The sequence below is a fragment of the Toxorhynchites rutilus genome, chromosome 2 (genome assembly GCF_029784135.1).
Source record: "Toxorhynchites rutilus septentrionalis strain SRP chromosome 2, ASM2978413v1, whole genome shotgun sequence".
Lineage (NCBI taxonomy): Eukaryota > Metazoa > Arthropoda > Insecta > Diptera > Culicidae > Toxorhynchites > Toxorhynchites rutilus.
In genome coordinates this window covers 217,691,427-217,707,708 of record NC_073745.1, presented here as the reverse complement: position 1 = coordinate 217,707,708, position 16,282 = coordinate 217,691,427, and the positions used below count along the sequence as shown (strand labels likewise).

The 16,282-nt window shown below is 38.4% G+C and overlaps 1 protein-coding gene across 2 annotated transcripts in view; it reads right to left on the bottom strand.

Annotated features, from left to right (window-relative positions):
* The window catches only part of LOC129764650 (G-protein coupled receptor Mth2-like), a 44,067-nt gene extending 37,129 nt beyond the window's left edge, over nt 1–6,938 (bottom strand). Inside the window, exons 1-2 of one of the 2 annotated variants that reach the window (XM_055763936.1) lie at nt 5,994–6,938; nt 5,772–5,934 (exon numbers count right to left, since the gene is read on the bottom strand). In XM_055763936.1, the coding sequence (XP_055619911.1) occupies nt 5,772–5,934; nt 5,994–6,473 (643 nt within the window). In that variant the 5' untranslated portion in view covers nt 6,474–6,938. The remainder of the gene's footprint in view (nt 1–5,771; nt 5,935–5,993) is intronic. The other variant, XM_055763934.1, reaches the window with a different exon arrangement.
* Nucleotides 6,939–16,282: the final 9,344 nt, after the last annotated feature.

Sequence of the window (16,282 nt, the reverse complement as noted above, 5' to 3'; positions counted from 1 at the left end):
CAATAAAAAAAAACATTTCAAGGCGACCCAACTGGTAGAATGGTTATTTCAAAATTTTCGTAGCATTATAAAATAATATCCACAGTTATAAACAAGCGACTTCAATTAAACAACAGCGTGGTTCTACGTCAACAATGCGGTCGTGTCTTGAACACAACCTCCTTTATTTTTTTCTGAAAATGAAAAATATAAGCATAAATGTCTTGAAAATTAGAAAAGAATGGAAAGAAAAAAAATGGGTGGGTTATAACTATGATATAACCGCACACTTGACGTGGGACTAGCTTAGCAATCATTTGTTTGTATTGATTAAATTTTTGATTGAATTAAACAATTACCGAATTCAATCGAATTTAATATATTTGCTTTGTGAGTAAAGAGATTGAATAAATGCCATGTAAATAAATGTCAATTCATGCATTGTGATGGATTATGTTCTTCGTTACAGGTAAATTTAATGACAGTCCTTCTATGTTTGGTATGATGCCTAGAAAAAAAATATGTGAACAAAATAATTATCAAACGATTATTTTATTTGCTTGATTTGATGAACTTCAAGCACTCAGTTTCGATTTTGACATGTACGTCGAACGCATACTGTTTAATCAATTGGCGTTATCGCAGCAAATGGTTATCAACTTTTTACCTAATAATCCAATGGTATACGTAAAAAATCAGTGAGCAGAAGATATGAAGGCATATCCTTCAATGCAATCTTGAATAACCGAGCCAAAGCGTTGTGTTCGTACCCACTTTTGTAATCCGTGTTAGGAACACTTTTCGGAGTGCAAAAAAGACATGCGGGTGCAGAAGTACCCCCGGCTTGCTTGAATTAACAACTTTAACTTCTACTTTTTATACGATAGAGGGTTTAAACTTGAAAGTTCATTCGCCTCTAGTGTCTTCAAGCCAGTACAAAAATACTCGCAGTTTGCATTTATTTGCAAAGCCGATTTATTCAGACACCTTGGTTCTGAAGTCTGTGTTGGGGAAACACATTTCGGTAGGAACAAAAATACCTCCGACTTGCATGGATTTGCAACGCCAATTTCCTCACGCTCCATGAATTTGAAGTCTGTGTTAGGGAAACACATTTCAGTCGGAACACAAATGCCCCCGACTTACATGTATTTGCAATGCTGATTTCCTCAAGGCTGCTTGGTTATGATGGCTGTGTTGGGGAAACCGTAAATCGGGCCAATCAAAACGAGGTAGTTAGAGCGTTTAGATAACGCTTAACATTTTACAGTTATTCAATTGTTTATCTAATGAAAAATTAAATTTTATTAATTGAAATAGATGCGTAGAAATATTCCCTATCAATTGATGCAAACATCTTTCCGATCCAGTAAGAAATGTTCGAGTTATAAGCACTCGGAATCTTTCATTTTTTCCTGCATGTTCTGTGTTTAGGATTTCATTTTACCCCCCATATACTCCGGTTAGATGTAGTCCCAAGTCAAAAAACCTGCGGGTGAGGAAAGTACCCCCTGCTTGTATAAATCGAAAACTTCAACTTATACTTTTTATATTATAGAGCCTTTAAACTTGAAAGTGCATTCGCCTTTAATGACTGCTGACTGACTGATGATGAATTAGAGAGGTTTTAAACTTTTCAGTTCATTCGCTTCTAATGTCTGCTAGATATTTCCAGGTTCCTAAGTTTAGACCGTGTGAAGGAAACATATTCTAATCTGCTCAAAGGCAAGCGAGTACAAAAGTACTCGCAGTTTGCATTTATTTGTAAAACCGATTTCCCCACGCTCCCTGGATTTAAAGTCTGTGTTAGGGAAACACATTTCAGTCGGAACAAAAATACCCCCAACTTTCATGTGTTTGCAATGCCGATTTCTTCAACACTGGTTGGTTTTGAAGTCTGTGTTAGGGAACATATTTCGATGAGAACAAAAATCCCCATACTTTCATGTGTTTGCAATGCCGATTTCCTCAAGGCTGCTTGGTTATGATGGCTGTGTTGGGGAAACCGTAAATCGGGCCAATCAAAACGAGGAAATTAGGGCGTTTAGATAACGCTTAACATTTTACAGTTATCCAATTGTTTATCTAATGAAAAATAAGATTTGCGTGCAACGGAAAATGTTTCGTATCGCGAAAATTATATAATTTTCAATCGATTATTACTCAGTCGCTGAAATTTTCATACTCAGAGTGTTCATTCCCCTCGAGTTTGCCTTCCAATTTGCCATCGTAAACTACACCTTCTCTCGATTCAATCACGCACGAAAAGCATACTCAAGCGATATTCTGGTGGTGAAACCAATTCATTTTTCGTGAGGACATCGACAAGACAACATCGTTACTGAACGAGCTGAACGTGCTGGACGAGCTGGACGGCGAGGGATCGAGGAATTCATTACCTGGCCTGACCTGACCTGACCTGAAATGCAATCAGTTTGTTTTGACTGTGAGGGAGCGCAGAAAAGCCGATCGATCAGAAGGAGAAGAAAAGGTGACCAAGAGAGATCAGCATCGAAAAACGGTTCCCCGGGAAGACATCGAAGCGGCCGCCACACACACACACACACACACACACACACACACACACACGCGCGCGCGCAACTTTTTCGTTTGCTGGTTATCGAGAAGAAACCTGAAAAGAAGTGATCGTTGCTGAAAAATAATCTGCCAGTTCCCCTTGGAATTGGAATTTACACTCAAGCGAGTTTATTTTAATGTTTTCTATCCATATAATACTGCGACCACATACATTTAGTTTTGTGATTTGTCAATCAAGTCAATCAAGATTATTCTTCAGAACAAGGTTTTTTGTACCAATATTGGATGCATAAAACCTTGAGCCTCCAACGTAACGCTCTCGTTTTCGAAGTCCCCCAAATATTCATTTATTCATTCATTCAGAATGGATTTAGATTCAACTTCAAACAAATGATCTCTAAATCAACGATAGTCCTACGTCACCCTTGCGGTTATACCATAGATATAACCCACTTCCTGTTTTTTCACAATGAAATTTATTCTGGAGTCAATGCACAATGGTTCAGGAAGTGCATTTAAAAATAAATTAGCACCTAGAGCTCGACGGTGATTCTCTAGATGAAAACTGTCTTCAACAAAGTTGTTACATATGATAAAGCGTTCATTTCGATGTTGTCTAAAATAGGGTTACCAAAATTTTCGATGAAATAAAAAATCTAACTTTCTTATCTTCATAGATAGAGGTAAATATGGTTCGACAATATTTTAGCCTAGGTTATTTTAAGCAAATTTGCAGAACAAATTTTTTTTTATCTCTTGATATAACCGATATAGCGCCTTTTTTCAAAGTTGCGTTAATGTCATCATAAAAAAAAACGTTTTTTGCTCTAACTTTTATATTGCACATTTTATATGCAAACTGTATTCAGAAGACTTTTAGAGCTTACTAAGACAATCATTTTGAGATGCAGAGCTTGCTAATATCGTAACTCTACTCAAAGTTATTGATATTTCTTCTCAAAAAATACATTCTCTTCGTTTATTTCTCATTCTTTTTGGGGCAACATAAAAAATGTTCTTTGGCGGCATTTGAAAGAACATACTCTATACAATATGGGATCTCTAAAACTATGTAATTTTTTTTATTTGTGTAAACTAAAATCTAAATCATTAGTTTTTGGGTGAAAAAGTATCGATAACTTTAAGTAGGATTAAGATATTGACAAGTTCTGCATCGCAAAATATTTGTCTTAATAAGCTCTAAAAGTTGTTGTAATACAATTTTGATGTAGGATTTGAAATATAAAAACTAGAGCAAAAACCCCGTTCTTTCATGATCACCCTGATGAAGCTTAGAATAAAATGCGCTGTATCGGATATTTCAAGATATAGAATAAAACTCTGTCCTACAAAGCTGCTTAAAATAATTGAGGCTACAATATTGTCTAACTATATTTGCCTCTATCTATGAAGATAAGAAAGTTAGATTTTTTATTTCATCGAAAATTTTGGTCGCCCTATTCTAGACTACATCGAAATGAACGCTTTATCATTTGTAACAACTTTGTTGAAGACAGTTTTTGTCCAGAGAATGAAGTCTACCATAAAGTTGTATTCTATCTAAGTTGCGTTAGGCTCACAATGGAAAAACGGGTTTTTTGCTCTAACTTTTATATTTCAACCTCTACATCAAAATTGTCTCGGGACAACTTTTAGAGCTCATCATGACCAACATTTTGCTATGCAGAACTTGTGAATATCTTAATACTACTAAGAGTTATTTCACCCAAAAACTCATAATTTCAATTTTAGTTTACTCAAATACAAAAAAAAAAACAAATTTTTAAAATCCCACATTATATAGAGTCAAGTATGCTTTTTTAAATGCCATCAACAAACATTTTTGGTGTTTGCCCCAAAAGGAATGACAAACGAATGAAGAGAGCGTATTTTTAAGGAAGAAATATCAATAACTTAGAGTAGAATTGCGATATTGACAGGTTTTGCATCGCAAAATGTTTGTCCTAGTAAGCTATAAAAGTCTTCTAAAGACAGTTTGCATGTGAAATTTTTAATATAAAAGTTAGAGCAAACCCCACCCTAACTGCCCCGTATTGATTGGCCCGATTTACGGTTTCCTCAACACAGCAATCAAAACCAAGGTGGCTGGGGAAATTGGCATTGCAAATACATGCAAGTTGGGGTAATTTGACAATTTGAACGATAGGTAAGAACCCCATCTCAAATTGGAATGTTTTTGCAGCAGATCAAAGCAACTGTAAACTGTAAAGCAAAAATATTCGCTCAACACTTGCTGATGAAAGTCTTTTTTTTCAGTTCATTTATTCGTAAGGCATAAGCTTTGGGGAGCCGCAAAAAATCTCTTACAAACGACCTTAGCAATGCATACAAAAATTTCCCATCACGCCTTTTGATATCCAACAGCTGGGACCAAGTTATATCCGAGTCACTCAATTTTTTTCCCATGAAATTATTATTTATATTCGACTTGAGTAGCCTAAATTTGTAACCCAAGCCTTTTCTATTACCTGTTTCAACTAATTGAGGGAACTGCAGCATCAAATCATTAAGGTTTGGTAGCTTGACGAAATTTTGAGGGTTTATCAAGGCTGCAACTATGTTTCACCAGTTCAATATAGAAGTCACGACAAATCGATTCAAAGATCCACTTCCTAGCTGCATACAATCCTTTTTCAACTTTTTCTGCATCGATACCAACGCAAACATCCTCAGGCTTCTTCAGAAAGTCTTCAAAATCTTTCACATCAAGGTCAGCATCAACGAATCGTTGCACGTAGCAACATATGGCCAGTATGTATATTGTTCTTGCGGTAGTAAGGATAAATCTTGGATCAACAACGAAAGAGAGCATGTCTATTAAAGAATTGATACTAATATGTCGTGCATTCTACAATAATATCCGAGCTGATGAACAAGTGAATTAAATCAAATAAATTCATGGTCCTATGTCAAAAACGAGTTCGTATTCGTGCCAAATTATAATTTTCTGCGTCGTCAAAAAGTCATTTTCTAAGATGAAATTCGAAAATTGGTTGGGAAATAAAAGAGAGCAGGTTCGAGCGATTCAAAAATCAGTAATATTATTACGAATTGCATTCACACCTATTCTTAAACAAATTTTTGGTTCATATTGCAGCAATATTTAGATAAATAATTGTGTAATAGCTACAATAATAAATCGAAACGCATGCTCACGTTAGATGCTGCTATAAAAAATCACTAAATGAAACTCTATTGTTGCATTGATGAAAAAAAAAAGTGCGTTTACATACCAATAATTGATGAATATGATAGACTGATGTTTTTGTCTCCCCCATTCATCACAGTTTGGGGACAGTAATACAATTCGGTTTCCTCACTTGATTCCGCGGGCTGCAGAAGGCAATATTCATGCTGTCGTATTTTTACCGAGTGCAGAGAATTCACGTGCCCATTCTAGAAACGCAAACTAAAATTTTAAACATGAACAATATTTCAAACTCGTCGTTACTTACTTTGTCCATGTTCCACTCGTCGGAATGTGCGTTGGTCAGATCATCGCACTGCTCACTGCGTAAAGCTTTGAATATACCTCGTTGGGCCATCAAATCTACAACCTCAACGTGGTCCAATCCTGAGTCCATTTTCACAGGAAGCTCCGCTGATTCGTTGAATCCAAAACAGGTTGGATATGGTTCACCATACTGAATGAAATCCTTGGTACAGCATAACCACACACAACTTTTCACCTGACAAACACATCCACGTGCGTAGGCTGGAACATCGATGACGGTACCGTTCTCCGTGAGATCATAATCAATCCATGCATAATTGGATGATTCGTACCGAATGTCATCGAACACTATGCTGCCATCTGGATGTCGAGTGCCGTTGCTGATATTGATGGAATCTAGAAATTCACATGGCAGCTCACCGTTGCTCAAAAACGCGAACGTTATCTTAACCGTTATCAACTGAAAAATTGTTACTCTCATTGTTTTCCAGATTTAATTATTAACTTCTCATCACAGACCCGTCTTCAACGGGTAAACCCAAACTTATTGAGAGCAACTATAGACTATATTGAATTCGCGACTCTATCCGATCGGTTTGACTGTTTCATTATGCACAGTGGTCTTTATCACGAATGACGCAATCCATCTGAGTGATAAATTATGATCTTTCTCTCGCTCTACACTCCATAAGTCGTGTTTGTCAAATCCCCGCCGTTCGAGAGTCACCACTGTTTATCTTTCATTCTGGAGTGATTAGTTTTTGCGTTTGCGTGGATATTCCAGAGGACTGCTGCCCACTTGTTGCGCGATATCACTGCAAAAAAATACTCTGACTAATAAGCTGGCACATATGGCGGTGCCACTGGATCACGCGTTAGTAAAAGTTATTATTTTTTACTATTATCGCTAGCGTAAGTCTCCAGCAGGAAGCATCGGTCAACTGACAGCGGCGGAATTATAAACACTGGATTCGATTGTCCGCTTCGAGCGGAAAATACGTTCCAGTCAAACATTGGATGATGGGGAATAGTAAATGAAGTGATACATTCTTCCAGTGAGACGTTATGACGTTAATAGGTCATTTGAGAGTAATGAAAAGATGAAATACCATTTCATTAACTTCTGCGAGCTACATAATAAAGACTTCAGTGGTGGGTCGGTTTCAGGGCCAATCGTAAATTGTACAGGGTGGGCCATTTAAAGTGGAAGCATCTGGCAACCCCATAACTTTTAACAGAGATGTCAGATTAACAAATGTCATACCGCGTTGGAAGCGTCATTTCAGTACAATTTTAACAATACACACCTAAAAACGCGCTGAAATTGTTCAGCTGTACATTCAAAATAACTCAATTGTGTTAACTAAACGTGCGTGGAAAAATAAAAATAAAGTTAAAACATCGCCTGGAGACAACACTATACGTCGATTATATGCCAAATTTATATCGTCTGGTAGTGTTGGTAATGCCAGTCATCTGTCCAGACAACGACCAAGACGTTTCGACGAGAATATTGATGCAGTTCGAGCCAGTGTTGCGGGAGCGTTATCGGACAATGATAACCGATTTTTTATTGCCATTTGTTCGTGAAAATGAATTGGACAATTACTGGTTCCAACAGGACGGCGCTACATGCCATACAGTGGCTGCCACGACCAAATTATTGCGCGAAATGTTCCCCGGAAGATTAATATCGAAAAACGGCGATTATGACTGGCCACCGAGATCACCTGATTTGACGCCTCCTGACTTTTTTTATGGGGATATTTAAAATCTAAGGTATACACTGGTAAACCAAGGACCCTGGCTGCGCTGAAAGACAATATCCGACAAGAAATTGCTGCCATATCGGCCGAAACATTGGGCAAAGTGATGGAAAAAGCCGAAAAAAGGGCACATTTTGCGGTCAAGGCCAGAGGCGGTCATTTACGAGCTATCATAATCAAAAATTAGTTAGAACAAATCTTCTTGGACCAAAATAAATGAATTTCAAAAAAAATATTTTAAAATTCCACTTCTTTACTTTGCTATTGCAAAAACAAATCCTTCCACTTTAAATGGCCCACCCTGTATTAAAAAAGTCACAGAAGGGTTGTGTCCGAGACACGACCGCATAGTTGACGTAGGATTCCGTTAGGCTATCTGTTGCATGCTGATTTTGGATATGTTTGAAGAATTACATCGTTAAACTCTTTGATAATGATATGGTGGCTCTGAAAAGGAACGTTTTGTTTGGTTGTTAGGTATTGTTTGTTCACTCCACCAGTGCTTACTGAGTGATGGTGACAGAAGGATGGTAAACAGTCGTTGGATGGTGCGTATCAGATAAAATATACCGAAGTGGAACGAGATTTGATGAAATCTGCCCTCTGTGATCCTCGACGAGATGCCTTCTGTGTTATATATGGATGAAACAAAACAAATACTCATCAATGTAATATAAGATATTCACCAAAACAGATCAATTTATCTCATCAGTAAAAACATGTTACTTTAATGTAGAGAAAACATATTTAAATGGAAAAGGTAATTTTCTTTTATAATTTCTACTTTCTGTGTTTTTATTTAACCCAATGCGAATTTTAATTGGACTAACAACAACTAATACTATATGTAGAGTATATGAAAAATCACTTCTTCTAATATTTCTTCCCTTTTCCAACTTTTCTCGCCGTATAAACTTTCCTTGGGTAAAAATGAACACAACAAAACAGACAGCTTAAACTAAACAACCCGTTCTCGAGCGGGAACACACCTTGGTTTTCATTTACCAAAATTTAAATAAATTGTTTCATATATCAAGTCATTTTAAACACAACTGTTACCATATACAATATTTCACTTACACTTGTGCTAAATTTTTCATAATACACGATCGGTTATTGATATGAAATTTCACGAAGCAACCAAAATTAAAGTTTCAAATTCAAATTTTTTTTGCTATAATTATTCGTATCACTCACCTTACTTGTAATATAAAAATTCCCCTGACTCGCATATATTTGCAATACCGATTTCCCTCGGCCACCTTGGTTTGGATGTCTCTGTTAGGGAACACATTTCAGTAGGAACTAAAGTTCCCCCTACTTTTATGTATTTGCAATGTCAATTCCCCGCAGGCAGCTACTTTTTGGAGTCTCTGTTAGGGACCCGCCGCAAGTGTCGTCAATTTCGACCAATCAGAAGTGGGTATTCGGGTTAGGATAGGAGTTGAGATTTTTTAATTGTTAGATAGTTATTTTCATGACATATATAATTTTCTTCAATATAAAAAAATGTTATGGAGTGCCGAAATCGATTGACGCAAAAAATTCATCAATCCATCATGAAATGACTGAGCAATAAGCGTTTGAAATTGGACAATTTTCACGATGTGCTCGATTTTCGATTTTCAATTTGTACCCCGATATGTTCCCGAAAGACGTAATCCTACGTCAAAAAAGGGTTCAATTCAATTGTCATTTTCGATATTAACTTAGGAAGCAACGAAATTTTATAATCAACTCTTTAGTAAAATTTTTAGTAGCCCTGATACGTGATTTTGTTGTAACTCTATCGTCTCAGCAGACTGTCCATCATCTAACATCATCCGTCGGGTGAAACATCAGGTCCGTCTGAGTGGGATACACTTCCGACACTTAGGGTAAGTCGGACAGTGGGGGTATGATGGACAGGTGGTTGATTTGTATAGTTGCATTATGAATTTCAAATTTCTGTTGATGGGAGACCCTTCTACGAGGGTCACTATTTATATTTCGGGAATTGGCAACACTGATGTCATGTGAGTCCTTCTGACGGTTCCATCGTAAAGTTTGACATTTTTGACGATATACGTACTCAGAACATTTTGTCATACGGACGCTATTTGTTTATTTTATATTTAGTTGAAAGTTTGGTCTCGGCAAAAAAATGGAACTGAATCGTGAACATTTTCGTGCGATGATTTTTTACGACTTTCGACGTGGATTATCACAACAAGAGTGCGTCAATCAACTTAATTTGACTTTTGGCGATGAAGCTCCATCAAAAACCACTGTGTATCGCTGGTATAGTGAATTCAATCGTGGTCGTAGTTCGCTGTCCGACGAGTTTCGTGAAGGTCGTCCAAAATCGACTGTAGTGCCAGAAAACATCGATGCTGTGCACGAAATGATTAAGCAAGATCGTCATGTAACCTATTGTGAGATTGAGGCATCCCTAAGCATTAGTTCCACCAGCATATATGCGATTTTACATGCACACTTAGTTGTGCGAAAATTATGTTCACGTTGGATCCCACATAATTTGACAATCGCTAAAAAAAAAGGCTCGTGTCGATTGGAATAAATGCTTTGGAAATTGGTTTAAGCGCATGCAAAAGTGTATCGATCATCGTGGCGAGTACTTTGAAAAACAATAAAAATACATTCGCAGCTTAACTATTTGTTTTTGTTCCTATTCCCGAAATATAAATAGTGACCCTCGTACATGCTGTCCTAGAATATTTAAACCATCATATGACAAGCCTGCTTTTCCAGGCAAGAACACATCCACTTCGACCAATACGCTTCCTGATTCATTCACCATTCACAGATCTCCTCAGCCAACAGCCATAGACCAGCGGGTCGTCAACCCTGTTAATGGCAGCGATGGAGTCGTGAATGGCATCGATGGCTCTAGCGAGGCGCGTTCAACGTCTGACAATGATTCGTGCTCTCCGATCCGCTTCTACTACCAGAACGTTCGTGGTCTGAAATCCAAAATTGATGACTTTTTTTTGGCTTGTTTGGAAGCGGAATACGATGTCATAGTGCTAGTTGTGACATGGTTGGACGAAAGAATCAACTATGTTCAACTGTGTATGTATTCGAAGACTCAATTCAAGGAAGCATGTTCTGCTTACCGTGCATACAGTCGCCAAAGATATGCTGGTTATGTGAGGAGAACCCAGGAGCAATTGCGTCGCAATCCAAGGATGTTTTGGTCGTTTGTAAAATCAAAGCACAAGGAACATGGTTTACCCCTGACTATGTCACTCGGAACCTCTACAGCCTCGACGAACGAAACGAAATGTCAATTGTTTGTGCAGCATTTTGCGTCAGCTTTCGGCAAAGCTGGTCCGGAAAATCCATCCAATGAATTTCTCGATACTGTTCCTGCTGATCTTGCCGATGTTGATTGCTTCTTTGTATCTGAAGAAATGCTTTTTAGAGCGGCGCGCAAGCTTAAGTCTTCGTATACTGGACCCGACGGTCTATCAACGCCACTCCAGAAGATCTTCAGACTTTCAATGGAACAAGCCAAATTTCCTGCAGAATGGAAAAAATCATACATGTTCCTAGTTTTCAAAAAAGGTGAAAAGCGGTCTGTAAGTAACTACAGAGGCATCACTTCGCTGTGCGCTGGCTCTAAGCTGCTGGAAATAATTGTGAGTGAAGTAATTCGCTTCAGCTGCAGGAGTTACATTGCTCAAGAACAACATGGGTTCGTACAAGGCAGGTCTGTTGATACAAATCTGATGGAGTTCATCACGTTTTGCATTGACAATACTGGTAACCAAGTTGATGCTATTTACACTGATCTGAAATCAGCTTTTGATAGGATTAACCACGACATCGCCTTGAAGAAGTTTGCTAAACTCGAATTTTCTAGTAGCCTCTGCCGCTGGTTGGAATCGTACCTCAAGGATAGAATACTGCAAGTCAAAGTAGGTTCTTCGTTGTCGAATGTTTTCGTGAATGAAACTGGAGTTCCCCTGGAGATCTTCCATTTTGACTATCGTATCAATGATCAAAAGCTTGAGCGTGTGGAGTGCGTCAAGGATTTAGGCGTCCCGATTGATTCCAGATTGACATTTCGAAACCACCAGTCTACCGTAATCGACAAAGCGAATAGACAACTTGGATTTATGTTCAAGATTGCGAGAGAGTTTGATAATCCGCATTGCCTTCGCTCTTTATATTGCGCGCACGTTCGTTCTCATTTGGAAAATGCTTCAATCGTGTGGACACCGTACCACAGCAACTGGACGAATCGAATAGAAGCCATTCAACGTAAATTCATTCGGTACGTCCTTAGAAAGTTACCTTGGAATAATCCGCAGAATCTATCGCCTTACGAAGCTCGCTGTCAGTTACTTGGACTGACTACACTCGAGAAAAGGAGAAAACTGGCAAAAGCTGTTTTGGCTGTTGCAAAATTGAATTCTCTGATGGTTATACTTCGGTTTGTGAGTTGACAGAGAAGCGATATTCGGTATGTACGGATAAGTAAATTCATTCGCAAGTGATAGATTGAAATTATTTAAATAATTGCACTGGTGGGCTTGAAATGGACAGTTACATCCATAATCCCACCCAATGCAGGATGGCAAGTGAAGGGAATAATATTGAACTCTTTTTTTATATTGCTCTCTCTGTTTGTTCTATTTTAGTTACTTCTATTAGTTACTTCTAGTTCTATTTAAACACTAAGAGAGAGCGAAATTATTCCTCTCGCGAGCGATAAACTTTTACGCTTCGTATATTATTGACCTGTCCATATCCCCCCACTACATGTCCATTACACCCGCATCGATAAAAAAGGTCTACTTTTTTGGTTCGACCGAAACAACAGTCGAAAAAGACTGGTTCCGTATCATATGTCATATTTTCTGTACTCTCTTTACTCTCTCTTCTGCCTAATTAGCAAAGCAGAACAACCCTTATGTTCCTGTAATGCGTCCTCCATATCCGTTAGCATTGTTTTTTTCTGATTTGTCATCATATCAAAAATGCTCGAACTCGACATAATACAGGACTTTGACTACGTCATTTGACTACGTTTGTGAAAAAAGTCGACCTCTTCGACAAAATACAATTGACCTGTTGAAGACGAATGAATCGTATAATCCAAAGTCTCCGCGAGCAAACTAAGAAGAAGATGAAACGCATACTTCAGACATGATTCATTAGTCTTCCAAATAGTGACCGAATGGCAACTGCCAGGGTTGCCAATGAGATTTTTCAGTAAACTGAAAGAGTGCTTTAAAAAAATTGGAAGAAAAGTTGATCCTTTAAAATCGTTTTTTTTTTCTGGAAGATTGGCCTTGATTTATCTAAAATGATTTTTTTAAACATTTCAAAACTGGACAAAACTGAATAATATTTAAAAACAGTATGATTAAGAATTCAACTGCTTGACTGGAAAAAAAACAGGAAGTGGGCTATATCTATGGTATAACCGCAAGGGTGACGTAGGACTATCGTTGATTTAGAGATCATTTGTTTGCAGTTGAATCTGAATCCATCCTGAATGAATGAATAAATAAATATTTGGGTGACTTCAAAAACGAGAGCGTTACGTTGGAGGCTCAAGGTTTTATGCATCCAATATTGAATACAAAAAACCTTGTTCTGAAGAATAATCTTCAGAAGCTTTCCTGCTAACTGCACTTGATTGACAAATCACAAAACAAAATGTATGTGGTCGCAGTATTATATAGATAGAAAACATTAAAATAAACTCGTTTGAATCTAATTTTCAATTCCAAGGGGAACTGGCAGATTATTTTTCAGCAACGATCATTTCTTTCCAGGTTTCCTCTCGATAACCAGCAAACGAAAAGAGTTGCGCGCGTGTATGTGTGTGTGTGTGGCGGCTGCTTCTATGTCTTCCCGAGGAACCGTATTTCGATGCTGATACTCTCTTGGTCACCTTCTCTTCTCCTTCTGATCGATCGGCTTTTCTGCGCTCCCTCACAGTTAAAACAAACTGATTGCATTTCAGGTCAGGTCAAGCCAGGTAATGAATATCTCGATCCCTCGCCGTTCAGCTCGTTCAGTAACGATGTTGTCTTGTCGATGTCCTCAGGCGTCGTGCACAAATTACGTAACGCAAAAATCCGGATTGTGAACCTCCCCCCCCCTTTCGTAACGCAATTTCCTATCTCTAATAAACAGAAAGTAACGCAACATCTAACCCCTCCCCCCTTATCGCGTTACGTGATTTGTGCACGACGCCTCACGAAAAATTAATGGGTTTCACCACCAGAATATCATTTCAGTATGCTTTTCGTGCGTGATAGAATCGAGAGAAGGTGTGGTTTACGATGTCAATTTGGAAGGCAAACTAGAGGAGAATGAACTCTCTGAGTATGAAAATTTCGGCGACTGAGCAATAATCGATTGAAAATTATATAATTTTCGCGATACGAAACATTTTCCGTTTTTCATGTTATGCATCCATTATTGGATACGAAAATATCCTACTGATGGGAAAAAATAATCTTCAGAAGCTTTCCAGCTAATTACACTTGATTGAAAAATTACGAAATCAAATGTATTTGGTCGCTGTGTTCGCCATATAATTAGAAAACATTAAAATAAACTCTTTCGCATGGATGTATTCTTCAATTCCCAGAGAACTGGCAGATTATTTTTCAGCAACGATTAGATCTTTCCGGAATTTTCTCGATGCTGTATGGCATCCAAACGAAAATTCTCGTTTCAGTTTGGCCTGCAAAAAACTTTTCTGAACTCTAATCCATCAAATTTGGAGCCTTGAAAAGGGCCGTTGATTATATGCTAAGCTAATATAGCACCCTCTCCTTGGATTCGACGGGCCAGCTGAATGTCCTTGGGCATGATGTGACGCGTTTTACGTGGATAGCACACAAATTTGTATTTTCGAATAAGCCTCCTGCAGCGTCATAGCCGCGGAACTTTGGAAGCGCAAGTCGGTTTTGAAGTCCTGAGCAATTCCACGATCCAAATGCTGCAAAGGTAGCTTGCGGATCAGCAATTCGGTCGACTTCCGATAGCGATGAATTTCACGCAAAGTTCCCGGTCGATAGCGATGTGGTTTCTTCACCTATCCTGCGGCTGGTGCGCTTATTCGAGCTGCTTTCGTGTGCCTTACCACTGAAAGACTAACCTGCTATCTGCTTGGTCCCAAACAAACGAGTCGTCACTCGTTAGTCTTTCGCAGACAGCTCGTTAGTCATTCGGTGGTAAGGCACACGAAGTCAGCTCGGATAAGCGCACCAGTAGCAGGATAGGTGGAGAAGCCACATCGCTATCGACCGGGAACTTTGCGTGAAATTCATCGCTATCAGAAGTCGACCGAATTGCTGATCCGAAGCTACCTTTGCAGCATTTGGATCGTGGAATTGCTCAGGACTTCAAAACCGACTTGCGCTTCCAAAGTTCCGCGGCTATGACGCTGCAGGAGGCTTATTCGAAGATACCAATTTGTGTGCTATCCATGCAAAACGCGTCACATCATGCCCAAGGACATCCAGCTGGCCCATCGTATCCGAGGAGAGCGTGCTATATTAGCTTAGCATATAATCAACAGCCCTTTTCAGGGCTCCAAATTTGATGGATTAGAGTACAGAAAAGTTTTTTACAGGCCGAACTGAAAGGAGCATTTAGCGAAAATCGTGGTTTCGATAATAATTCGTTACCGATAGGTGCCATGGATATGGATTTCTTAATGAACAATATGAAATACATGACATGATGTAGTGAATATATCCGAAGAAATCACTTTGGTGAAACTGCATTATAAAATTATTTGTGTACGAATGCCGCAATCGATAGTCGACTCTAATTTGCGCTGGGTAATTTCCTCGGAGGACTCGATTCCTCCTTTGAACATTAATAATCTCTTTCTGGCAAAACGATGTTGTATGAATCACATTATTTGAATGATAGAATGAAGAAGTTTTCTGCCAATTTCCTTCAACCTCCAAACGTATCTTTCTCCCGTTTGTCGTTTTCGCGTTCGCTAATCCTTTCACACAACACCCATTTCTCGTTTGAGAAATTGTTGAGTAAACATTGTTTGCCAGTGCGCGTAGAGCGGGAATTCCTAAAGATTCATTGCACCTCTAATAAATTGCCGAAAGACGTGGTCTTACGTTGATCGCACTTGATTGAAAAAATCCAAAACGAAATGTATTTGGTCGCAGCATTATATGAGTAGAAAGCAAATAATCGCTCGAAAATGACTTGATTTTCGCGATGTGAAACATTTTCCGTTTTTCATGTTATGCATCCAATATTGGATACGAAAATTTCCACTGATGGGGAAAAAATATTCAGAAGCTTTCCTGTTAATTGCGATTGATTGAAAAATAACAAAACCAAATGTATTTGGTTGCAGTGTTATATGGATAGAAAACATTAAAATAAACTCTTTCGCATGAATGTATTTTTCAATTCCCAGGGGAACTGGCAGATTATTTTTCAGCAACGATGATAGCAACGAGAATTCCACGCGTGTATGTGTGTGTGTGTGTATGTGTGTGTGTGGCGGCTGCTCCGATGT